Below are 27,076 nucleotides of genomic sequence, written 5' to 3' on the forward strand. Positions count from 1 at the left end.
CGTAATGGGCGATACAATCAACAACCCGATGAACGATCAGGATCCACCACCATCATCCACCGTTGATGACACTAACGACAATCCGATGTACAATCAAGATCAAGCACCACCAAGTCGCCCTCCTCGTATAATGTGTCGACCATCCTGGCAGCGAGATTACTTTGTCAATCAACTTTGATCTGGAAGAAAGGGAGATGTGGTGAATCTGAAGAAACATAGTAGGCCCGACGTTCAGACCGTCAGTTTGAAAACTGAGATCTTTTAGTGAACACACGTTATCAGTCGATGTTACTTTGCAAACTAAATATCATTAAACCCTAAGATAGTTTTTCATTTAAATGTACAACTTTATAAATTAGTGAATAATATCACATATGATATAGCCATTATTTGAGCGGGAAAAATTGCTAAAGTAATTACAGAAACATGCTTTTTCGTGTTATTGAATAAAAACAAGATTTCATTACAAATTTTAGGACCCAATTGAGTTGAAAATTTGAGAGAGCTTTTTTCTTACCCTAAGGCACATATCTGGGGGGTGCCCCGTTGAGTTTTACAACTTTTTTGTTTAAGGGCCAGTCTAATGGACATGGATCGCACCAACTGCTGAGATAAACACAAGGTCTCTCTCTCCTACCTACTCGGTAGATGTGTAGTTGAGAGCGAAATAGTAATAAGAATTGGGTTGAAAATAGATTCTGTAGCAGTGTGGCTACAGAATACTATGGGCTTGTTCACACATTTCATAACGCTGGAGGGGGTGGGTGGGTGTCCTCAAAATGTTACAGCTCATACAAAATTTGAACAATATTCATATAAAATGCATTACGAGGGGGTGGGTGGGTATCAAAAATGATCATTTTTGGCGTTATGAAATTTGTGAATGAACCCTATGATACTCGGCACAGTAGCAGCCAAGTGCACGGTGTGCCTACCAAATAAATATAAGGAATAAAAAAACGTTACACGGTTCGAGAACCTGCCACCGCTTGGAACCGAACTCACGATCTCTGCTTCCAAAAGTCTCGATGCTGTCTTTGCTGCCACCACACTATATATCAAATGCAAAACAAAACACTGTTTTTTGCTACATCGAAAACGGTTCACGTGATATTTTATAATGATGTTATAACCTAGTTTTCGACTAAACTCAATCGTTTGGCACCAAAATTGGGACAGGGCTTTAAGATCCTATTGTATAACAACGGTGTGTGCAGTTACCCGCATAAACCGGAACAATACAGCCACTGTTTCAGAAACTATCCGTAACTGTTAACAACAATTTGTAAACAGTTTCGTATAACACCCAAAGCAACAATAAACCAACCGTACCGTAAACAATTTTGACAGTTTGGCAAATTGTAATTGAACAAATAACAATGTGGGGAATAGGCGGTTAAGTTATGTCACCATTTAAAAACGCCGATTTTTGCGAACAAAATTTTTCAATGATAGTATGTGAAACGGTCGATATATTATCCATCTTCTTCTTTCTTCTTTCTGGCGTTACGTCCCCACTGGGACAGAGCCTGCTTCTCAGCTTAATGTTCTTATGAGCACTTCCACAGTTATTAACTGAGAGCTTACTATGCCGATGACCATTTTTGCATGCGTATATCGTGTGGCAGGTACGAAGATACTCTATGCCCTGGGAAGTCGAGAAAATTTCCAACCCGAAAAGATCCTCGACCGGTGGGATTCGAACCCACGACCCTCAGCTTGGTCTTGCTGAATAGCTGCGCGTTTACCGCTACGGCTATCTGGGCCCCCATATATTATCCATGTTTTACCCAATTCACCGTATTGCAAACTGTAGTGAAATTGTTGACCAATAAAGATGACTTAAAACTAGTAATGTATGTATAATGACTTATAAACGGTGTGTTATTGTTTTTTCAACCCTTTACTATACTGTAATGATGTGCTTGTACCTTATGTATTCTAAACGCATTTCTTGCAAATATTTCTCAATAAAAAATTAACACCATGTTATATTTTTTTCTTTTATTGCATAGCGTAGTGATTTTAGATGCTATGAATTTATTCTATCAAAGCTAAGTTCAGAACACTGATTTTCTTCTTAAATGGCCACATCGTTTCACCCGGCTGCTCTATTAGACATCGTTCCTCTGTGGATCCTTGAAAGTATCGTCCATAATTATAGGTTCTACTGGAAGTAGCGAAACAAATACAGAATACGAGAATAAAACACTTACCGATCACGTACACGGCGGCAATTCCTACATCCTATTGAACATCTCCGTTAAAATTCCCATAGGTGCTGGACACAGCTGCGCAGGGAACATTGAGGAATTTTTTTCGAGGAGCGAGGAGCGTTTTGTTTTTACAAGGATACTCGATCCTTGTAACATCGGCACTGACCGGATGGTTGTTGTTGCTCGTTTTCGTTTACCCACCGAGAAACCGTTACCATTCTCGTTCAGCACATTCGTCGTCAGTGGTTCACTATCAAACCGATCCATTCGGCATACAACACTGATTTGAGAGTATCTTCCGACTGATGTTTTACTCTAATTGGCACTGCCCGGAACAAAAATGCAATAAACAAGCGTTTACAATAAATTGCGACTAGTTTTTATCCGAAGAAAAGGGAACAAAATTGGCTGATTGCAGATTGGATTTTTTTCTTTTTTCACTTGCAAAATAAACACAACAACCTGCACGCTAGGAAAATTTAACATAAAGGGTAGTCTAAGTTTTTATATTGCGTTAAACATATTTTTACAAAACTTGTTCAACAAATGTTTATAATGTTAAGTTTTCAATTCAGGAAAGTATTGGAAGCTATAAATTCAAAACTTATATTAAAAAACTGAAACTTTTCATCATGGGTTTGTAACTTATACACAGCTTTTGTGTTGTTTATTTTTTAAGCGTGTTCAATTTGCAATGACTCACGAGTACCGTTTGCAAAACTGTTAAAAATCAGTTATATATTGTGATACCAATTATCTCCCCAAAACGTTGTACAATATCTGAACACTTCAATATATTGTTACAGTTTGCTATAGGTTATTCATACCATTCTATATAGTATAAGTATGTAACTCTCATATTGTTCGACGTATTGAAAACTGTTCATGAAACGTTAACCTTTACCGCTACAAGAAGTTTATTGTTTGAAATGTATGACGAACTGTAATTTTCTATGCGGGTAGTAAATTTACTCATGACTGGAATAAACACTATGTGATTTATTCTTGGTTTAATTTCTTTATCTCATTATTTATTTCTTATTTGCATTAATCCCCCATGACCGGCTCTACGGGTTCATTCACAAATTTCATAACGCCAAAAATGATCATTTTTGATACCCACTCACTTCGCTGGGTCGGTGCGTCTCTCTCTGTTTTTGACAACATTGTTGTTGCGAGAGAGGCAAAACAACCCAACCGTGGGTAAAAACTAAATACAGTTTACCCAAATATGAGTAAAAAGAACTTATATTTTGGGTATTCTGATTTCTGCCACGGGAAAAAAATTCTGTGGTAAAATTAACTATTTTAGCTGACTATGCCTATTCTTGAAACTACCATGGAATTTCAGACCAATTTACTATGCTTACGGTACATCCCACCACATTACTGATACATTTGACAGAAATAATTTACAGCAATCTGATTTCGACTACAGACATGGTAAAATCAAGCGTTTATCTGGTCTGCTGAAAATTGCCGGTGGGAGCGCTTAAGGTGTCGGCCACACGGAGAAAAACGAAAATACTAGTTAGTGTACGATATATGCCTTTTTCAATATTTTACTCTTTTAATCTTCGGAAAGCTTAAAAATTATTCACCGGTTCATTATGTTTTATACCTTACCTTGCTTATCCGCGATTTATTTTTTGCTGTGCTTATGTAGCGAATCACGCAACTCTTCGGACTTATAAAAGCCATTTTGTTCAGTTCAGTCTCCTCGTCACACCGTGTTATTTAGAATTTTCCGTAAATATAACACATTCTAGCAAGTTTCTCTTGTTAATCAAAGTATTGTGTCATTTCGAATTTCGTTGTTTGTGGCTTAAGTTGAACTCGTTGATAAAAAAAAAACAGAAATGTGTTTAAGAAAATGCCGATTCTGAATCATCCCCGCCAGCCACGATGCCGGTCTTTTCGCGATTGTGCCGTGTTTGGCTCGCATCGGAAACAGCATCTTCGAAGGGCTTTTTCCCCAGGAAAGCTGCCTCAGGAAGCGGTCAAGATCTCTGTACTTGAAAGAAAAATATGGAATCGGTAATATCGCGAATGAAGGTAAGTTCGTTTGTCGTATTCAATTCAGAATTTCGTCAAAATTTTGTCAAATTTTTCCAGTTAATTTGATGGAAGACCTCATCCATTCCAGTCGGCGTGAGTAAGATGGAAGCAACTCCGGCAATTATGCGGAAAATGAATTTTAATAGAATCGAATAGGCAGCAAAAATAAGACAGAACTCGATATGATTAATATTTAAATAAATGAGATACATGCAAAAATCCACATTGTTGATTTTTTCTGGATTTGTTTACAGTTATTAAAAATGGCTATTTTTATTCATATCACAGGGTTTAAGGACATTAAGCATTTGATGCATAATAGACCATTTCCGTGAAAAAATTTTAATGGCTTATATGCTTTCTGTCAATTTACTGAACAAACTTTCCCAAGGAACCCATATGTTTTGAAGCCCCTAACTATTGAAAAACAGTAAAAAACTGGCGGCACGACATTATGCCCCACGGTCTCCTACAATTTATTTCTCTCCGATTTTTGTCATACCCCTTTTTCTCCTATGATTTTTGTCTCCACGTTGTGGTGAATATTTGATCAGCTGATTCGGGTCAATCATGACAGATACCTTTATTTATGTTTTCATCCGCCACTTCCACCGTGGCTGGAATCATCAAAACAATCCCGGAAACCATCTCGGTGCTGCTGCTGGTCGTCAATGTTTTTAACTTCGGTTCCACCACCGGCATTTTAAGATTAACTGTGCGCGCAAATAATATTATTTCCCCGTTTTTATTTGTTCCCCGAGCACTTTCCATCCATTGATGAAGAGATCCAGCACTACGGAATCGTTCACGACAACGGTGGGTATCCTTTTCATTACTATCGCCTGTGGCTGCTGTGGTGGTCCGCTTGGATATGAAAATGTTCCTGCTCTTTTCCGGTTTCGTGGTTGGCTGAGGATGGCGAAAATAATTTCGCTGAAATCCGGAAGATCGCCGCTGATCGAGAGTGCAAGAGGTCCTTGATTGGCTCATCCTTCTGTTTGGATTCCTACAGCTTCCATTTGCCACCGGGGAGCAGAACCCTTTTCGAGAACTATCGCGGAGCACGGCAGAGTCTTCCGGCGCGAAGATGAAGGGAATATTTACTGTGGTCGTGGAGGATTTTTCGGGAAGACCTTCTCCTTTTCCTTCTTGGCATTACGTCCTCACTGGGAGTGTTCTTATGAGCACTTCCACAGTTATCAACTGAGAGCTTTCTTTGCCAAACTTGCCATTTTTGCATTCGTATACCGTGTGGCAAGTACGATTAGACTCTATGCCCAGGGAAGTCAAGGAAATTTCCATTACGAAGAGATCCTGGCCCGACCGGGAATCGAACCCAGATACCTTGAGCATGGCTGTGCTTTGTAGCCGCGGACTCTAACCAATTGGGCGGGAAGACCTATTTGAGTAGTAAACCGGGGAAGTATGTATGCTCCATTGGCCACATGGTTCCGGAACAATTTGACGACGCAAGTAGCAGATATCAAACGGTAATTGCTACCGTTGTGAGTCCGTTTTGTCGTGTCGTGTGCTTGATTTGACATTTCATTGTGTCTACAAACACTCAACGCAGGGGTGAGATGGAAAGTTGTGAAAAAATCTCCACTTTGTTTATCCACAGGGTTGAAACAACTGTGCCGCACTACTCAAAATGTGGTGAATTCTCTAGTTTTCAAAAATTTATAATAAAATCAGGAGTACATATAAATTAGATCTGAAAGCGTCAATAATCATTAAAAACAATCGTCTTTCGAATAAAAATATAAAAATATGGGGTAAGTTCTGACGGAAATGGTCTATTCCCGAATAATAGTTTACCAATATAAAATTCGTTTATTCTAGCCAAGCTTAATTTACTAAAATGCATCGCAATGAGTGAATAGACCGAACATGATTTTAGAATGGTATTTAAGCCATCTAGTATAATATTTTCTTAGCGTGCAGGGTAGACGCGTCACGCGAAGCGACGCGAAAATCCTTTGGAGTTTGACATTTCATTATTAATAATTGTTATTCCTTCCCAGGCAATTTTCGCGTGACGCGTCTACCCTGGCCGACACCTAAGCTAACCCCGTAAAATGGTAGTTTTTACCTGAGACGAGACTCGCGAAGACGGTCTTCTTTTTCTGTGATTGCTGAGTTTTTTCTTATTCCACTTTGTGTTTATACCAATTCTGGACAAACATTTCAAAAGGGCACATCGACATTGGTAAACATTGACTTTGCAAGACGCTGTTGAGCCCAATTGAACTCGATCACGCTCACCGATGCCACTATCAGGAAGAGCTAACACCAATCTTTCTGATGGTGGTGTTGGTTTGCGTGGGCGGGCTGGAAAGGGCTCAACAGCAACGTTTCTGAAAAAAGGCTCAAGACCTCTTGGGCCCTTTTCAAATGTTTGTCCAGAATTATGCGCATGGTGTTTAAATCCTCACATGAACCTCTCAGCAAAAAATGATTGAGTTTGCATCACATCGAATCATAAATAGCCGTTTGAGTGAAATTTCATGCCAGCAAACGTAGCAGACATTAGAAATAATTAATCTTCTGCTTAGATTTATCAGCAACTTTGGAAAAAAACTGCTCCACCGACTGAGGTTTTTAATAACAGTTTACTTTGAACACAATACTTTTCACTTTTTCAGCCATAAAAACGGTGGGCTGCATTTGACGTTTCGTGAGAGGGGAATCTGGGCTGCATATGACGTTGATATTTTTCCTCTTCGCGAGTCTCTCTCAGGTTTTTACCGCACATTTTTTTTGCGTGTGAGCATAATGAAAAGGCCTTTTGAGCAAAAATAAATATTCCTACCTCATATTTAAACCTTGAAAAAAGTAATCTCTTTTCTTTCCCTTTTATTCTACTTTTCGATCATCTGCAAACATTCTTGTTTGCTCTTGTTGCAGTGATGTCCGTTAATTTTACTGTGAAAGATTAATTCGAATAAAAATACTGTTTGTGAAGGTGTAGCGTCTCGTCAGGGCGTGGAAAAGCGTTAGTAATAGTTCGAAATGGGTGCCAAAGAAAAATCGACCGTCAAAACTCGCAGCTCCCGGCGTCAACTGCGGTCTTCTAAACCACCTCCGCCACCAGCCGATTCGTCGTCTTCGGCCGATGAAAACGAAGGGCAGGGCGTAACGCCTACCCCTTCAACCGGTAGCGGAGGCCCCACTGTGGGAAAGCGCCGGCGCCCGCTCCGGAAGCGAAGGCAACTGGTGGAAAGTAGTATCAGCAGTGCTAGCGAAAAAATTCAGGAAGCGAAGGATAGCGAAAGTGACGGTAAGACGGATACCACGGACGATGATCCGGTGGCACGGATGCAGGAGTTGACCCGGCTTCCGCTCACGATAATGGAAGTGCGCAAGCTGAGCGAGGAAATCGGGAAGGTGTGCGATGAGCTGGAAGATGCGCTGACCAGCGATTCGCCGGATCAGGATGGCGAGTTGAACAGGCTGAAAGGAAAATTGATGGGTTTGACGGAGAAGGTGAGTCCAGTTGTGTTAGGGCTGGTAGCGATCCCAGATAGCGACTGTCTTAAGTATGATCTTAAGAGACGAAACAAAAACCGAAAAGAAACCAAACAGGGATTACAAAATCAAAAAGTAAGCAAAATTTGGTATTTAATTTAATGGGAAGGAGGTATAAGTTTTTATACATTGAGGGAACGGCCTCATACGATGAGGCACACGACGATTTTCTTATGGAATAACGATCATCGAGGGATCGAGCCCATGAAGAGAGTCTCCATCCCATACGACAGACACATAAGCAGTCAGCTCCGTCCAAAGCTAAAGGAATTTCGGGATCGATTTGGTGTTTTCCAGCAGAGACAACCAACTTAAGGCCGCATGGGATGTCATTATAATCATCCTATCCATTGAAGAAGCATATCTCAAGAATACCACTTCACATATCGATGTGAAAAATGTATCACTATAGGGTTTTGTTCTTCTTCGTCGTAAGCGCTACTATTCGTCGTATCAAATTTCAAATGTTCCACTACGGCGGATATTCAAACTTACCTGCAACATAGATTCATTATCCAAGTGTAATTTTGTGAAAGCTGTTATGGTTTGTACACTTGTACACCAAAAATGCAATAAAACTACTGTATTTCCGTAAATAACTTCAGTTCAATTATCCACTTTGCACTTTTTCACCGAAATCGCATGGACGAACACGATTTGAGAGAAATGCTTAGCGATCGACTGAGCCACACCACTTTCCAACACAAGTTTCTTCCCGCCCCCGTGGGTGACTTACTTCGCCGGGCACTTATTTTCACTATGGAAAACCTTCGTACTTCTTCACTGAAGGATTAAGGCCGTAAAACTTCAATAAATCACCAAATTTTACGAAATTTCCTCAACCGCCGCGTATAATAATTATACCTGATTTATTACCTCTATCAATTATAGCACGCGAAGGCTACAACAAGACTGACCAAACTCACAAAAATTGGGAAACAGGATTCAAAATGCTCAGATTGAATATAATAAATATCACAATCTTTTAATTTTGTTTACATTTTCCAATTACGAATTAGTTTTTTTTCAAAGACTTTTAGAAATAAAGTTGTTCTTTATTATAGTTAAATCAGTGGCGATTCCCTAACCTCAAATCTACCTGTTCCACGAATAGAAATTCTTGATTGGCTATGATGCGCTTAGTGGCTACCACCAGCTGTGCTGCAGAAATACTAAGCAGTATTGCAAATCTACTTCAGATAGCTAAAACACCAACTTTCTCAATTTTAATCATCATACAACCTTCTACAATATTGTTCGCTATGGTATCAAGTAATGTTTTTGACATTCTGAGTTCAATTGAACGCGATCAACAATTTTCGTGACCCAATCAGGAGATGATGTTCTATTTCCCATATGTTTGAGCTGAAAATCCCATATTAACATCAATTCAATTGCGCCAGCTCATGGGACGACCAAATAAGCTGACATTTTAGGAAGTCTTCCTCTAACCCTAAGTAATAATCCTGGGGGGTGCTCCGTGGAAATATACAACTTTATTTTTCTCCCATAATGAGCTGGGCCAGTCTAGTCTCATACGATGAGGCATACGATTTTTTTTTATGGGATAACGATCATCGAACGATCGAGCCCATGAAGAGAGTCTCCATCCCATACGACAGACACAACCAGTTAGCTCCGTCCAAAGCTAAAGGAATTTCGAAATCGATTTGGTGTTTTCCAGCAGGAGACGAGGCCGCACGGGATGTCATTATAATCGTCCTATCCATTTGAAGGAGCAAATCTCAAGTATACCACTTCATATATCGATGTGACAAATGTATCACTATAATTTTATAAAGCACTGCACAAGCCATTAAATTTTTAGCTTCATCGGTTCATTAAAACTCGAGATTTGCTTCTGCAAAGTTTTGATGATAATTGTTAGAGAGAGACAAAAGATAGGGATAATTCAAGACCAACAATTGAAAAGGCCTCAAGTCCAAAATGTAAACAAATCGGGTTTCTGCTGATTTTAGTGCATAAGAGCCTATTCTTACTAAAACATACAATAATCATTTAAAAATATGCATAAAAGTTGAAAAAATAACATTTTTCTAAAAGGCCCCATCTCATTTTCCGCTAACCAAGATATTCATCGCAAATGTGGCCTTTTCTCAAAAAGGCCTCATTTCTATATCTGATGGAAACCGAGTTGAGGCCTATTAAACAAACATCAAAATTGCAATGTAGATTGCGAAAAACGTTCCAAATTCACTAAGTAGATGCAGGTTACACTACGGAGCGACTGCTCCTTGTATTATTTTACACAGTGGTTGTCTAAACGGCGAACATCATCAAGTTTTCCGTCGGGTTCCGGTAGACTGATGTATTTTGTATCATACTATCAAATAATACAAAAACACGATTTGGTTTCAATTACATGAAAAATAACGTTCAATTGCAATATTATTTCAATTGAACCAATATTTCCGTACATTGTCCCGGCCCTCCCCTTGGTTATGCGACCTTGCCGCGATGGGAGGGCATAATCCATTAGTCCATATGATGGAAACCAAAGGCGTAGTGGTGGTATCACATTTTGGCATTTTTTGCTTAAAGCCGCGTCATTATTCATATGGCATAGACGCAAGAATATCTCGGATGTGATCCAACGGACATACTATCTATTCGAATTGGACATTAATACTATTGGTGACGTTCAGTTTGCCTTTTGCTAACCAGAATGATCCGTAGCCACACTTACTATTAGCTAGCTAGATACATCGTTATCATATACGACGTAGGGAATACTTAGGAACTCTTAGGAAAATGACTAGTAGATTCACTGAGTAGAAATAAGTGGCGACAGTCTTATTTTACTATGGTTTTTACATTGCCATAATAAGAAATACCTCTTTTGTAACAGCGGTATAAATAATCTAATTCCAGCTTAATTTTCGCAAAATTTACAAGTAGAAAGTAGGCGTTGTGAAGCATTGCATTAGCCACCGAAAAGTGAATCTTGTAAGAGACTGTAATAGAAGCCTAAGGTAACTTTACTCTTCAATGTTCACTATGAAAATGACTGGAAAACAAGACGCTGAGATTGATCATTAGGGTACACTTGCTAGTTTCGAAAAGTTGTTGAACAGACAAGGAAAGCGACTTTTTTCCTTTAAGGATATATGAACGTAATGACCAATAAATACTTTTAACAACAAAAAATGAAATTAACTAGAACTCTTACTAAACAGCCTAATTTTGTTAAGACTTGGGTCTGGGGGTGTTTTTCGTGGAGTGGAGTAAGAAGCCTCGTGAAAATCGACGGAATAATGACGGCAGATTCCTACATCAACATCTTGCGGGGAAATCTGGAGATTTCGCTGATGCAGACGGGCCTTGAAGAGAAATTCATATTTCTCTTGAACAACGACCCGAAGCATACTGCCAAGAAGACCAAGTCTTTCTTCCGATCTTGTCGGATTAAACCGCTGGAATGGCCTCCACAAAGCCCAGACCTCAACCCCATCGAGAATTTGTGGGCGATTCTCGATGCGAGGGTTGACAAAACTGGTGTTACCAACAAAAATAATTATTTTGAAGCCTTGGAGCGCGCCTGGGAAGAACTAGAACCACAACACCTACAAAACCTGGTGAAAAACATGCCGAAGCGCCTCCAGCAAGTCCTTAAGGCCAAAGGAGGACACATTAACTATTAAATTGCTCTTTATTTTTCTTAAATCATCTTTTCTGGGGCCAAGAAGGAAGTGGGCACTTTATTTTGTCACTATTTTTTTCAATACAAATTGATTTTCTTTTTCTTTGAGTAAAATTATTTTTTTTTATCAAAATTTCGTAAGTGCAACTTTAAAAGAATATCAAAAATAAAATATCGAAAAAGATTTAAGTGTGTTAACTTTAATTTGAACCAAATCAACGACAGAAATTTGAAAACTGGTAAGGTGGGCACTTTATTTTGCCTCTCAGTGTAGCTGCTGATTTTCACAATGCTTGCTTTTCTCAGAAGCGAAAGAATATGGGTACTTTTCTAAAACTACCTCGTCACAATACTAATAAAAAAGCAGTGTTCATGTGGGCGCCATTGCCTAGTCCGTCTGAGTATTGGTCCTGGTAGAGGGGAAACTTGGCAAAAGCCAGACCGAGGGTTCAGCCTTGACAAGTTAAGCTGTCAGGCAGCTCCAACTAAATACCCAAAAAAAAAAAACAAAAAATGAACCAATATTTCCGTACATTTTTTCGACGACATACTCGCGTAGCACATACATAACGTTCATGGATGACGAAGGATTCAATCAATCACATATTTCATCGACCGCACGAATCTTCTCTTGCTGTAAAGATCTCAATGTACCTTACTTCACCACTTAACACTCTTCTACGCTTCAATTTTCTTATTTCATCATCAATTTTTAATGATTTTCAAAAGGCCACATCTGAAGATGATGAAAAAGCAAACCAAAACTAGAAGGCCTCAACACATTTTAGAGTAAACAAAGGCGTCAACTCACAGGCCTCATTAGCGTCGGCCGGCGTCTATGGGCACAAATCAAATGCCACACACAATGCCTAAATTTAGGACATAAAATTGATTTATTGTATGACAACACAAGATTGCATTTTTCCCATAGGCAAATTTAATGCACCACCATCAGAGAGGTCGCTAGGGAAGAAGGAGAGAAATGTCATTGAAAATGTTGGTTTACGTCAAAAATTCAATTTTTCGACCCAAAAATAAGCTCATAATCAATTGATTATTTAACTATTTTCCATTGGCATAATCATTTTGACCCTTTATTCTTGCGATACGCGTGATTCCACAACAAATTCAACCACTAACAAAGAATTCGGAAGTCTATAACCTATGTAGCCAAAAACTAATTTTACAATTTTATCCCACTAATCGTACATGAGCACTGATCTGTACATTTTCGAAGGAAAAAAAGTTTATCATGTTTTTCAATGCTCTCTGATCGTCTACAAAATAACTATTCCGAGAAAATGTTTTATATGTGTGCTCCTTCCATCCTTGCTGCATACGGCGCGTTCTCAACCCAACCTCTTTTATGACGGTTCTCCTATTAGCCACCAGATGTCGAAGTGATCGTTCAGCTTTGAAAATATTAGCCTATTGTTTACTTTTCGGAGATGAGGCCTTTTCAATTGTTAGTCTTGAATTGCCCATTGCACGGTGACGTCATCAGATAATCGCTCTCTTTCCCTCCTTCGGGAAATCTGAAAACAACGGTGCCAGTACCTGTCAAAAAAATTGATTTACCGTGAGCAGTAATAGGAACACTTAGATGCAGTAACAAATGCAATTAAATATTTTTTTAGAAAGTTTTTCAAATTCTTTTTAGTTTGCCGCCGATTACTTATACTTGCAGCTACATTTGAGAACGTCGCGACCCATTGGAAGACCACACAATAGAAACCTCAGCCAGCGCAGTTGCTGGCTAGTGTAGTGTGCTATTCCTATACCTAAAAAACAATGCGCTCTCGGGCTAGGCATTGTATATATATATATATATATATATATATATATATATATATATATATATATATATATATATATATATATATATATATATATATATATATATATATATATATATATATATATATATATATATATATATATATATATATATATATATATATATATATATATATATATATATATATATATATATATATATATATATATATATATATATATATATATATATATATATATATATACAATGCCTAGCCCGAGAGCGCATTGTTTTTTAGGTATAGGAATAGCACACTACACTAGCCAGCAACTGCGCTGGCTGAGGTTTCTATTGTGTGGTCTTCCAATGGGTCGCGACGTTCTCAAATGTAGCTGCAAGTATAAGTAATCGGCGGCAAACTAAAAAGAATTTGAAAAACTTTCTAAAAAAATATTTAATTGCATTTGTTACTGCATCTAAGTGTTCCTATTACTGCTCACGGTAAATCAATTTTTTTGACAGGTACTGGCACCGTTGTTTTCAGATTTCCCGAAGGAGGGAAAGAGAGCGATTATCTGATGACGTCACCGTGCAATGGGCAATTCAAGACTAACAATTGAAAAGGCCTCATCTCCGAAAAGTAAACAATAGGCTAATATTTTCAAAGCTGAACGATCACTTCGACATCTGGTGGCTAATAGGAGAACCGTCATAAAAGAGGTTGGGTTGAGAACGCGCCGTATGCAGCAAGGATGGAAGGAGCACACATATAAAACATTTTCTCGGAATAGTTATTTTGTAGACGATCAGAGAGCATTGAAAAACATGATAAACTTTTTTTCCTTCGAAAATGTACAGATCAGTGCTCATGTACGATTAGTGGGATAAAATTGTAAAATTAGTTTTTGGCTACATAGGTTATAGACTTCCGAATTCTTTGTTAGTGGTTGAATTTGTTGTGGAATCACGCGTATCGCAAGAATAAAGGGTCAAAATGATTATGCCAATGGAAAATAGTTAAATAATCAATTGATTATGAGCTTATTTTTGGGTCGAAAAATTGAATTTTTGACGTAAACCAACATTTTCAATGACATTTCTCTCCTTCTTCCCTAGCGACCTCTCTGATGGTGGTGCATTAAATTTGCCTATGGGAAAAATGCAATCTTGTGTTGTCATACAATAAATCAATTTTATGTCCTAAATTTAGGCATTGTGTGTGGCATTTGATTTGTGCCCATAGACGCCGGCCGACGCTAATGAGGCCTGTGAGTTGACGCCTTTGTTTACTCTAAAATGTGTTGAGGCCTTCTAGTTTTGGTTTGCTTTTTCATCATCTTCAGATGTGGCCTTTTGAAAATCATTAAAAATTGATGATGAAATAAGAAAATTGAAGCGTAGAAGAGTGTTAAGTGGTGAAGTAAGGTACATTGAGATCTTTACAGCAAGAGAAGATTCGTGCGGTCGATGAAATATGTGATTGATTGAATCCTTCGTCATCCATGAACGTTATGTATGTGCTACGCGAGTATGTCGTCGAAAAAATGTACGGAAATATTGGTTCATTTTTTGTTTTTTTTTTTTGGGTATTTAGTTGGAGCTGCCTGACAGCTTAACTTGTCAAGGCTGAACCCTCGGTCTGGCTTTTGCCAAGTTTCCCCTCTACCAGGACCAATACTCAGACGGACTAGGCAATGGCGCCCACATGAACACTGCTTTTTTATTAGTATTGTGACGAGGTAGTTTTAGAAAAGTACCCATATTCTTTCGCTTCTGAGAAAAGCAAGCATTGTGAAAATCAGCAGCTACACTGAGAGGCAAAATAAAGTGCCCACCTTACCAGTTTTCAAATTTCTGTCGTTGATTTGGTTCAAATTAAAGTTAACACACTTAAATCTTTTTCGATATTTTATTTTTGATATTCTTTTAAAGTTGCACTTACGAAATTTTGATAAAAAAAAATAATTTTACTCAAAGAAAAAGAAAATCAATTTGTATTGAAAAAAATAGTGACAAAATAAAGTGCCCACTTCCTTCTTGGCCCCAGAAAAGATGATTTAAGAAAAATAAAGAGCAATTTAATAGTTAATGTGTCCTCCTTTGGCCTTAAGGACTTGCTGGAGGCGCTTCGGCATGTTTTTCACCAGGTTTTGTAGGTGTTGTGGTTCTAGTTCTTCCCAGGCGCGCTCCAAGGCTTCAAAATAATTATTTTTGTTGGTAACACCAGTTTTGTCAACCCTCGCATCGAGAATCGCCCACAAATTCTCGATGGGGTTGAGGTCTGGGCTTTGTGGAGGCCATTCCAGCGGTTTAATCCGACAAGATCGGAAGAAAGACTTGGTCTTCTTGGCAGTATGCTTCGGGTCGTTGTTCAAGAGAAATATGAATTTCTCTTCAAGGCCCGTCTGCATCAGCGAAATCTCCAGATTTCCCCGCAAGATGTTGATGTAGGAATCTGCCGTCATTATTCCGTCGATTTTCACGAGGCTTCTTACTCCACTCCACGAAAAACACCCCCAGACCCAAGTCTTAACAAAATTAGGCTGTTTAGTAAGAGTTCTAGTTAATTTCATTTTTTGTTGTTAAAAGTATTTATTGGTCATTACGTTCATATATCCTTAAAGGAAAAAAGTCGCTTTCCTTGTCTGTTCAACAACTTTTCGAAACTAGCAAGTGTACCCTAATGATCAATCTCAGCGTCTTGTTTTCCAGTCATTTTCATAGTGAACATTGAAGAGTAAAGTTACCTTAGGCTTCTATTACAGTCTCTTACAAGATTCACTTTTCGGTGGCTAATGCAATGCTTCACAACGCCTACTTTCTACTTGTAAATTTTGCGAAAATTAAGCTGGAATTAGATTATTTATACCGCTGTTACAAAAGAGGTATTTCTTATTATGGCAATGTAAAAACCATAGTAAAATAAGACTGTCGCCACTTATTTCTACTCAGTGAATCTACTAGTCATTTTCCTAAGAGTTCCTAAGTATTCCCTACGTCGTATATGATAACGATGTATCTAGCTAGCTAATAGTAAGTGTGGCTACGGATCATTCTGGTTAGCAAAAGGCAAACTGAACGTCACCAATAGTATTAATGTCCAATTCGAATAGATAGTATGTCCGTTGGATCACATCCGAGATATTCTTGCGTCTATGCCATATGAATAATGACGCGGCTTTAAGCAAAAAATGCCAAAATGTGATACCACCACTACGCCTTTGGTTTCCATCATATGGACTAATGGATTATGCCCTCCCATCGCGGCAAGGTCGCATAACCAAGGGGAGGGCCGGGACAATGTACGGAAATATTGGTTCAATTGAAATAATATTGCAATTGAACGTTATTTTTCATGTAATTGAAACCAAATCGTGTTTTTGTATTATTTGATAGTATGATACAAAATACATCAGTCTACCGGAACCCGACGGAAAACTTGATGATGTTCGCCGTTTAGACAACCACTGTGTAAAATAATACAAGGAGCAGTCGCTCCGTAGTGTAACCTGCATCTACTTAGTGAATTTGGAACGTTTTTCGCAATCTACATTGCAATTTTGATGTTTGTTTAATAGGCCTCAACTCGGTTTCCATCAGATATAGAAATGAGGCCTTTTTGAGAAAAGGCCACATTTGCGATGAATATCTTGGTTAGCGGAAAATGAGATGGGGCCTTTTAGAAAAATGTTATTTTTTCAACTTTTATGCATATTTTTAAATGATTATTGTATGTTTTAGTAAGAATAGGCTCTTATGCACTAAAATCAGCAGAAACCCGATTTGTTTACATTTTGGACTTGAGGCCTTTTCAATTGTTGGTCTTGAATTATCCCTATCTTTTGTCTCTCTCTAACAATTATCATCAAAACTTTGCAGAAGCAAATCTCGAGTTTTAATGAACCGATGAAGCTAAAAATTTAATGGCTTGTGCAGTGCTTTATAAAATTATAGTGATACATTTGTCACATCGATATATGAAGTGGTATACTTGAGATTTGCTCCTTCAAATAGATATATATATATATATATATATATATATATATATATATATATATATATATATATATATATATATATATATATATATATATATATATATATATATATATATATATATATATATATATATATATATATATATATATATATATATATATATATATATATATATATATATATATATATATATATATATATATATATATATATATATATATATATATATATATATATATATATATATATATATATATATATATATATATATATATATATATATATATATATATATATATATATATATATATATATATATATATATATATATATATATATATATATATATATATATATATATATATATATATATATATATATATATATATATATATATATATATATATATATATATATATATATATATATATATATATATATATATATATATATATATATATATATATATATATATATATATATATATATATATATATATATATATATATATTGGAAGGGCATCTAATTCTTCCGAAAGAGGTGCACTTTGCGAAAAAGGACCACGTGATTATTGAGCTGAAATCGAATTCAGGTTAACTTCTGCGTTCATGAGTCCTCTCATGGCGTAGTGGTAACGCGCCCCAACTAGAGATCGGGGAGTCGTGAGTTTGATTCTCACTGAGAAGACGTGTAACTTTTTCGCAAATCTTCACATCAATTTGTACATCTAATCCAATTGCAAATTATATGTAATGTTTAGCTTTTCGGTAGTTGTTAAACTTCCACTCGGCTGGTTGGCCGTAAACCACGATTCATACTTAAAAACAAGCTACATTGTGGCATAAAAATAGTATTGATCGACACAATAGTTATTTTATAACAACAATTTGAACACATAACTTCCCTTAAATGAGCGGAATCTGGTGCACTGATGGTACTTACATTTTTCTTATACTAAATCAAAAATTCTCATCGACTTGAAATCGTGGATAACTTTTGGGATCTACACAATCATCACCTTGGATGTTTTCTTTTTCATCGACAGAGTCACTTTTAGTCACTTTTTTGAGGATTTGAAGTCACTATTTAGTCACTTATTTGTCAAATCTGGTCACTAAAATAACTATTTTCGATACAACTTTCGCTACCAGCTCTGTACATGGCTTTTCAACTTGCGACCTACAAATCGTTCCCGTTATGTACCTAACAGCTCTTAAAGTTTCTACAAAAGAGGGAAGGGAATTATGATTATACCTAGTTCAAATATATAATGTGTGAATACGGTAAATTTTTTCAAGTCGAGTCTAGTACACAACACCAGAGGTCGAAATATATACCGATCGAACTAAATTCGGTTTTTCATTTACTTAAAGAAATATCTGGTCAGATTCTATTAGGAATCAATCTCTTATTTCCTGCTTTCTGTTAGTTTTTTTTTGTTTTCTTAATTTCTTGTTTGATCTCTTGTTGGTTCCTGTTTGGTCTCTTTTTTTAGGTAAGAGGTCTCTAAAGTTACTATTTTTAAGACAGTTGCTACCAGCCTTGAGTGGTTCAAAAATGACTAATATTTGAATTTCAATTTCTTTCATATTAGTGTTATCACAAGGTTACTCGAGCATCTAAGAATGTCGGAACAACCGGTAAAAAGGCAGGTAAGGCTTCAAAGAATTACGCAGACAAAGACAACAAGGCTGCTCCGAAAAAGTCAATGCCTCGCTCAAACAGCGTGGATTACACTGACTATGCAGCCGTTCAGGAAGCGGATAAAAGCGAAGCATCGATTGCCAAGGACAGCGGAAATCCGCCTTCTTCCGGTCATGATGAATCGGCAACAACGACCAAATGCTCGGAAGACGTCCCCCCGACTTCTTACGTGGCACTCGAGTGCCATTCGCCAACTCCGGTTTACTACGAATGTGAACCGGAACCGATTCGAGATGTTCAACAAGAAGATGCGAGGGAGACCATTCCGGATCTGAATCTGGATATGACCGAAGTGTCAGCTGCGAACGACGATTCGGATAACTTCTACAATCCAATTTTGTTCAATGAGAAAGAGCAGGATTCGAAACAGGATAAAGGAGATGAGGAATTGGAACAACGAAATGTTGAGAATAATCTGGACCAAGATAGAACTGAAGATGAAACGGAACGGAATGTTGCTAAGGACAACCTGGGACGGGACAAAGCAGAGGATGATCGAATGTCGGACAACGGAGTAGAATCGGTGGTAAACGACGACATTTTCGGTTTCCACAACTATGCCACTCCGATGCAACAGCAACCTGTTTGTCCGCCGTCCGTAGCTGGGACTGTGAAACAAGCCATCAAAAAGGAAACCCTCAATCAGCAGAAGCAGCAATCGATGAATACTCCGTGCGGAACTCGTGGCATAGCGCAACGAAAGCTGATAGTGGACGCAAAGCCGAATTTCACGATTGGTTCATCCGCTGCGGAACACAGCAAGCAATTGGACCCAGCGACGATCAAACCAGATCCCGAAATTCAATCTCTCTATCAACCGGAGCCCAGTACTTCAAAGGACTCGAAGGTGAAACTGATTCAAAAGCTGAACGAATCGGACAACGCCAAATTCATTACCAACGCCGACCCGAATCCGAACCGGAAACCCACAAACGACGAAATCCGTTACATCGTTCCGCATCTGCCAAAGTTCAGCGTCACTCAAATCCCACAGGGCGAAAACTACGAGCTGACCCTGATGAAGCAGGAGATCGAGCAGCGCCTTCGGGTGAACGATCTGTCCTGGGTTACCCAGCGGGCCATTCGCGACGAAAGTGCCCGCATCAAGAAGGTCAACCGGAACAATGAACGCCTGGCGCGCCAAATGGAACGCTTCGGAAGTACACTGGCCGCCAATCAGTTGATCTTGGACTACGATTCAGATAAAAAGACGTTCATCCGGGTCCATCCGGAGCTGGTATCGAAGATGAAACCTCACCAGAAGGAAGGCGTGAAGTTCATGTACGATTGTTGTTACGGGGGCAGTTCTAAGGGTCGCTCGTCGGGATCCGGATGCATCCTAGCGCATTGCATGGGACTCGGCAAAACCATGCAAGTGCTCGCATTGGTTAATACCGTGATTTGCTATCCGCAATTGAACACGAAACGAATCATTGTGGTCTGTCCCAAGTCTACGGTCATGAATTGGGCTCAGGAAATTCGCTACTGGTTGGGGGACATCCCAAGCGGTGTGAGCGTGCAAGTATTTCATCTACCGGATAGCTCGTAAGTATTACCTATTATATGTTTCATGAGGCAAATCGATTCTAATATTCCCCTGAAAACCATTGCTCCGAAGACCATCGCTTTTAGAAATATTAACGCGACTGTTACATAAAGTTCTTTGGGAGTTTCTTCTCGAATTCCTCTAAGAAATGCTTCAGGGATTCCTTCAGAAAACAATTCCACAATTCTCTCAGAAGCTCCAGCAATTTTTTACAGGGATTATTCTGAATTTCTCCAACATTTCATCCAGGAGTCAGTACTGTGCATTCCTTGAAGTTCAAACCGGAAAATACTACAAAATTTTTGTCAATTCTATCTCCGATCATTTTTAGGAACGGGCTAAATAAATATTCTAAGGGCTATCGCTTCTGCTGTTTCATCCCAGACCCATCCCTTTCTCATATTTGTAACTTTCTTCCTAATAGCTCTCTGAGTCCTGAGGAATAAGACGAAACATTTGATAGAGATAGGTGTAGACATTTTACTCTTGCACATAGGTATATAAGCCAGACTAATTTGAAATCAAAATCTCGTTTTAACCTAATACTCGACCCGCAAATCAATAAATCAAGTCATACGTTCCAAGAGAATAAAGTTTAGTTGTCGTTCCGAGAGTTAACCGTTGTTGAAGTGTTTCGATCTAAGTGAAGACACAAAGTTCCACTTACCATCATTCCAAACAATCACCATCCTATTTGATCACGGAGAAGCAACTACGAAGTGTATTTTACATCATTTTTGGTTGATCTATCTCCGATTATTTCAAAGAATGTCTTAAGAAAATCAAGCTGGATACTACTTAATAATTTTATTTGTTATTTTTCCAACAGCTTTCTTAGAAATTTGTCTTGAAACATTTCTAAGACTTCCTCTTGAGTCCTGGAGTTTTTTCAAAGATCCTTACTGGAATTTTTATAGCAGTTTCATTAGCGATTACTTAAGAGTTTCACCAACTTCTTTACCACTTCCTTCGGTAGCTGTTCTGTTTCCCAGTTTATGTCTATCACTCGGCTCAGGTAAAGCAGGGTGTCTACTACCTGGAAAAACCTGGAAAACCTGGAATTCTCAGGGAATTTTATTCAACCTGGAAAAAACCTGGAATTCTCAGGGAATTTCGGCTATAATCAGGGAAATTGTTTTGCATCTGTAATACAAGGTAGAATATGCCCTTTTCGTGATTTTCAATCATAAAAATTTTCGGCTGCGCTGCTATCAAGAAATATTAAGTCCTTATTTTTCAATAACGATTTTATTTGTCCAACATAAAAGGTAAGTACAGTTCCCATTTATAGTAGGGTGTCGTTCATGAGCATATGAAACATGGTGGAAAACATTCGAAATTTATTTACAAACATGTTTTTCGACTATTCCACAAGTTCTGTAAGAAATTTCATGGAATGCTTCAGATAGTGATTCTTTCTGAAATACCATTATCAGCGTCTCCAGGGATGCAGCCAGCAATTTTTCAAGAGGTGCTTAAATGAATTCCTCCACAAATTTTGTCAAGAAAATCATAGAAAATCATTACCGTCAAACGGGGTGACTTGCAACGGCGGGGTGACTTGCAACACATAGTAATTTACAACCAAATTTCACTATAAAGCACAAAATTCAAATGAAAATTTGTTATTAATCGGTACTACAACACGTGTCACTTATAATTCATGTAGTAGCCACAATTAAAGCAGCTATTAGAAATATTTTTACAAATTGAACATAATTCTGTTAAATGCCTTTAAAACTGATACTTGATGGAGGTTCGAAATCGTGGCCTGAAAACATGATATAGATTTAATCCACAAAACTAATACTCTACATGTTGTTTCTACAACTAATAAGTTATAATATGACGAATTTTATTTTACGAAATTTTTGTAACAACTTTTTAATATAAATACTTTTTATAAAGATGTACCTATGCGGGGTGACTTGCAACACCTAATTTCCATGGAATTTAGAGTTTTATAAAAGTGGAAAACTTTTGTATTAGGTCTACTTTATAATAAAATGAGTCATAATTCGTCAATCATCTTCAAACACTCGTTAAATGTATTGTTGAATTAAGATATTTGACCTTGATGATTTTACGCCTCATTTTCCCATACAAAAATGTCTCAATCATTTTCTTGAAAATAGGTAATCAAAATGCTCTTGTAATGGTTCGAATGCTTTAAATACATGAATAATAATTCTTAACAAGTGCGACTAATAAAAAATATCAACATTTTGATGGCAAAAACTAAATTAGCATAGAGTGTTGCAAGTCACCCCGCATAGGGAAATTTGAAAATTTTCACCTTTTCAATGATTTTTGGTATGATAAAATAATTCGATTCAATCTTCTGTCACCTCATTCTGTAGGCGGGTCGACCATTAAAAGTTCATAAAGGAATTTAGATTTTTAGATGACGTTTAGATCATGATTTTGGTTGGTTGAAGTTGAAAAGTGTTGCAAGTCACCCCGTTTGACGGTACTCTGAAAAAAAAATGACAGCGATTATCCTAGGATTTCCTCCAAATGTTTTCCCACTGATTCATTCACCGATTTTCCAGTTACTAGTTAAAGGAGATTCACCACATATTCCTTATTTGCACAAAGGTTCATTCCATAGTTTCGATATTTTTGCAAGAAATCCTACAATAATTCTTAAGTCGTTTTTTTTTTGTTTTTCACATGGATTCTATAAAAAAAATCATCCATGGTTACTTTCAGAAATGGCTCCAAAAATTTCCTCAGGCCTTATTCCGATGAAATCTTTTATGAACATTTTCAAGAATTCCTCAAAAAATTTGACCTGGAATTACTCATTACGTTTCTCCAGAAATTCCTCTCAGAATATCTCCAGCATTTCATCAAAATGTTGTTGCGGTGGTTCAAACTTTTATCTAATAATTTTTCAAATAATATTTCCATACTCCGTGGATTCTTCAAAACTTAATTGAAGGTTCCACATAAGTTAGCTATTCTAACTTATGTATTTTTCTAATTGTTCATGTTTAAATTTCTTCAGTCTCTTCGATTTTCTTTAACAAATCTTCTAGGGCAATATTCAGCGATTCGGGGTTTTTTTTTCAGTTTTATTAGCATTTTGTTAAGAAAATCCTAAGAACTTCATCAATAATGTAGGAGTTCTTTCAGAGATCCTCATAGGAATTCATCAAGGCATATTAGAACTCACACAGAAATTTTCTTAGGAATTTCACGCGGATTTTTCTCAACATATCCTTTTAAATCCTTGACATCTGCCTGGAGACATTTCTAGAAGAACGACTAGATTTCTATGAAAAATTAAAAAAAAAAACACATGAAAAAATTCAAAAAATGAATATACGGGAATGTCGGAGAAAGTCCTAGGGAAATCAATGGATATATCTTGAGAACATGAGACATCCTTTGAAAATGTCTCCAAAGGTCTTTGAAGGGATTCCTTATGGAATCACCGAAGTAGTTTCTATGGTTATCCTTAGAAAAACTCCAGATTGAATTCTTGAAGGTATCAAACACTAAATCCTTGGAAGAATTTCTTATAAAGTTCTTGAAAAATCACAAAACAAACTCCTGAAGAGATCATTGGAGTAACATGTGAAAGAAATCCACGGTACAACGAGCAGTAATACTTGTCGTAATGTCAAGGGACTCCGAAAAGTCTCAGAATTATTCTTAGAGAAATGTCTGTTCAAATGAGGAACCAAAATTTCATTAGAGTAAAGTGGGGCAAAAGTTCGAGTGGGGTAAGAGTTTCTTTTTAAGATTTCTAGCTCAATTTAAAACAAATCTTATAAATGTCATAGTGGTTCGAATGCTATTCAAGTAAGAGACTTTCAATCCAAATATCATAAAAATCGATTGAGATTTGGAAAAGTTATGGCTATTTGTTGTTTTTCGACGTGAATATTGTAATTTTTGGTTCGTAGCATGGAACCAATTGAAGATAAAATCTTTTTCAATATTTTATGTAAGGGCGTTTCTAGGCCTATCATAAGGTTGTTTTGAGGTGTATTAGTTTTTGCATAAATGCTTGTAAACAATTTTTGGCCCATAGTGGGACAAAAGTTCGAATCAGCGGGGCAAAAGTTCGACCCATGTATAAAATCACGGAAAAATTTGCAAATTGCCTAAAATCCACATATTATCTTTAAATTTAGTTAAATTTGTCTGATCGTGTAAAAACTGTCACCAAAATTTTACATTTCCACTTAGTTTTGCGAAAAACTGCTATTTTTGAGTATATTACAATTAACCCGGATTTAGGCAATTTTTTGATGAAAATTTAGTGTGTATTTTTCACCAAACTTAAGTTTGTGGCTGGTGTAAAGTATGCCTGTCATAAAAGGATCGATATTTTGTGTTTTAGCCAGCAAACTTTTGCCCCACACTAGATTCGAACTCTTGCCCCACCGGTGGGGCAAAAGTTCGAATAAGGCAATCAATTTTGAAACTGTTATAACCTAAAATGAGTAAATATTTTGACACAAGTTTGTTCAGCAAAATTATAGCCAATATGTTGAAGGTTCACTGTGTGGTATTTGTTTTGTTTTAACTGCTATTGTTTTCCTGGAAACTTTGATTATACCACTAAGGTCGAACTTTTGCCCCACCTTACTCTACGTGGTTCATATTGTTTTTTTTTTATATTTATATGTGCCTATTCTGCGCGGCGTGTGAGTCGCGAGTGACGTGAGACTAGAATTTTGAAAAAAAAAAAAAACAAAATGTTCTCTAAAGAAATTGGGTGTATCGAATAGACTGTTTTGTTCATCTGATTTTGATGATTGAAGGCACTTTCAGATCATTCGAAAAGAATAATTATTTTTAGTGGAAATCACTTAAAAATTACCAAGTTTCTAATTGTGTTTTTCTAATGTTGCTTACACGTTTAAAAAAAACTGAAAATAAAATTTTTGTTTAATAAAATAAAAAATACTTATATGTTTTATGTATATTTGAGTATATTTTGTTTAAAAGCTATGAAACACTTTTTTTAAATAAGTTTTTAGTCATGTAAGATGAACTATTCATCAATCATTTATGTTTTTTGGAGAATTTCCAAAATTTGGAATCGGTTTTTTAAACCTGGAAAAACCTGGAAATCTCAGGGAATTTCATTTCTGGAAATGAGTAGACACCCTGTAAAGGAACAGTTTTTCCGGCGCATCTTGATAAGTTCAACTCCGATACCATCCTCATCAGCTGCCTTATTGTTTTGAGCTCTTGAATGGCCTAATTAAGGGGCAAAAGCAGTTTTCTTGTTAAAAATCATGAATGTTCACATGAAAATGTGTTCACTGTATTCTACTCTTCAACCTAAACTCAGTGAACCCATTTTCGTCGAATAATTATCAGTTTCGAACAGAAAAACTGCTCGAAAAAGTCTCGATGATTACGATGACGGATCGTTGAACGATCCTCATTCAGTTGTTTATCGAACCACCTTTCGATGATATCACGTTCGTCCGTCAAGATGCTCCCAACCTTAGAGGAAGGCGGGGCAGTATGGTCATACGGGGTGAAATGGGCCACCTTCCATTTGAGCTTAAAAAACAGTTTTTGACCTCGATAACCTTAGGACCTCATAAAGTATGCTTCAATTAGCCACCACCGTGAAAATCACGCGAAAATATGATTTTGTACTTCATATATCGATAAAAATCTGAAACGTTGATGCTACTACGAAAATCTTATAAGATTTTGGATGTAAAAATAAGCTTTGCATAAAGTTTTGTTTATTGTTTTCAATTTTTTTCACAGCAGTTCGTTCTTCCATTATTTAATGGCATTATGCGCACGGAATTGTATAGATTCTAAAATAAATTTTCAATAAAACATGATTTATATGAAACATCTAGAAACGGGGCAATATGGTCATAGCCGGTCAAAGCTATCTTATCACAAAAATAGATAATCAAAAATGGCATGTCAGTTTGGCAGTTCCATTGCAATATTGTCGTTGCACCTGATTTCAATTAAAACTAGAATTTTTAACTGGTTCAACTTATTTGAACGATAATGTTTGAAAACTGAAGCTCTTAGAACCATGATTTTTTGAACGGTCAGCAAAACATACTTTTTCATGATTCAAAACATACTTCAACCCAGTTTTTGTACATAACTCTATCATATATACTGCCTTTCTTCTAAAGTAAGCCTTACGAACGGTTTTCCATTTAAAATAATAGGACTTAGTATGATGGCTCATATTGCCCCGTAGGGGGGACCATTTCGCCCCGTATAGTGTAGAGTCACACACAAAACAGTGTTTTTCAAAAATGTTCCCAACAAACTTCTAAGTAATTTTTTTTTACCAAAATACAATTGTGGCATGAAAGGAAATACTTCAAACTACAAATTAAGCTTATGAATCGATTAAATTGTTTTTGTTTCTATGCTTTTCAAGAACTTTTGCTTAGGTGGACCATACTGCCCCTATTGACCCTATCCCTGTCCATCTCGGCTCACGGTATGAAGCCATTGCGGGTGCGTTGAGCTTCTGATAGAATTTCCAGCCAGCTGCTGCATTTCCTCGCACTCGGCTCCCTCCGGGCGTCGTTTTTTTCTCCCGAAAGCGGCGAGTCCGGCGAAAACCGTTG

At 37.1% G+C, this 27,076-nt stretch overlaps 1 protein-coding gene and 1 long non-coding RNA gene across 3 annotated transcripts in view; one reads left to right on the top strand and one right to left on the bottom strand.

The window, feature by feature from the left end:
• Nucleotides 1-2,023: 2,023 nt before the first annotated feature.
• LOC110676071 lies at nt 2,024-2,650 on the bottom strand. Its single transcript, XR_002500045.1, has 2 exons — nt 2,217-2,650; nt 2,024-2,138 (listed from the first exon to the last, which is right to left on the bottom strand). It is a non-coding gene; the product is annotated as an uncharacterized LOC110676071 (long non-coding RNA).
• A 4,492-nt stretch (nt 2,651-7,142) lies between these two features.
• LOC5573450 (transcriptional regulator ATRX homolog) overlaps nt 7,143-27,076 on the top strand; it is a 46,819-nt gene continuing 26,885 nt past the window's right edge. For both annotated transcript variants that reach the window (XM_021847959.1, XM_021847960.1), the window contains exons 1-2: nt 7,143-7,760; nt 18,834-20,488. In XM_021847959.1, the coding sequence (XP_021703651.1) occupies nt 7,287-7,760; nt 18,834-20,488 (2,129 nt within the window). In that variant the 5' untranslated portion in view covers nt 7,143-7,286. The remainder of the gene's footprint in view (nt 7,761-18,833; nt 20,489-27,076) is intronic.

The sequence above is a fragment of the Aedes aegypti genome, chromosome 2, assembly GCF_002204515.2.
Source record: "Aedes aegypti strain LVP_AGWG chromosome 2, AaegL5.0 Primary Assembly, whole genome shotgun sequence".
In the NCBI taxonomy this organism is placed as follows: domain Eukaryota; kingdom Metazoa; phylum Arthropoda; class Insecta; order Diptera; family Culicidae; genus Aedes; species Aedes aegypti.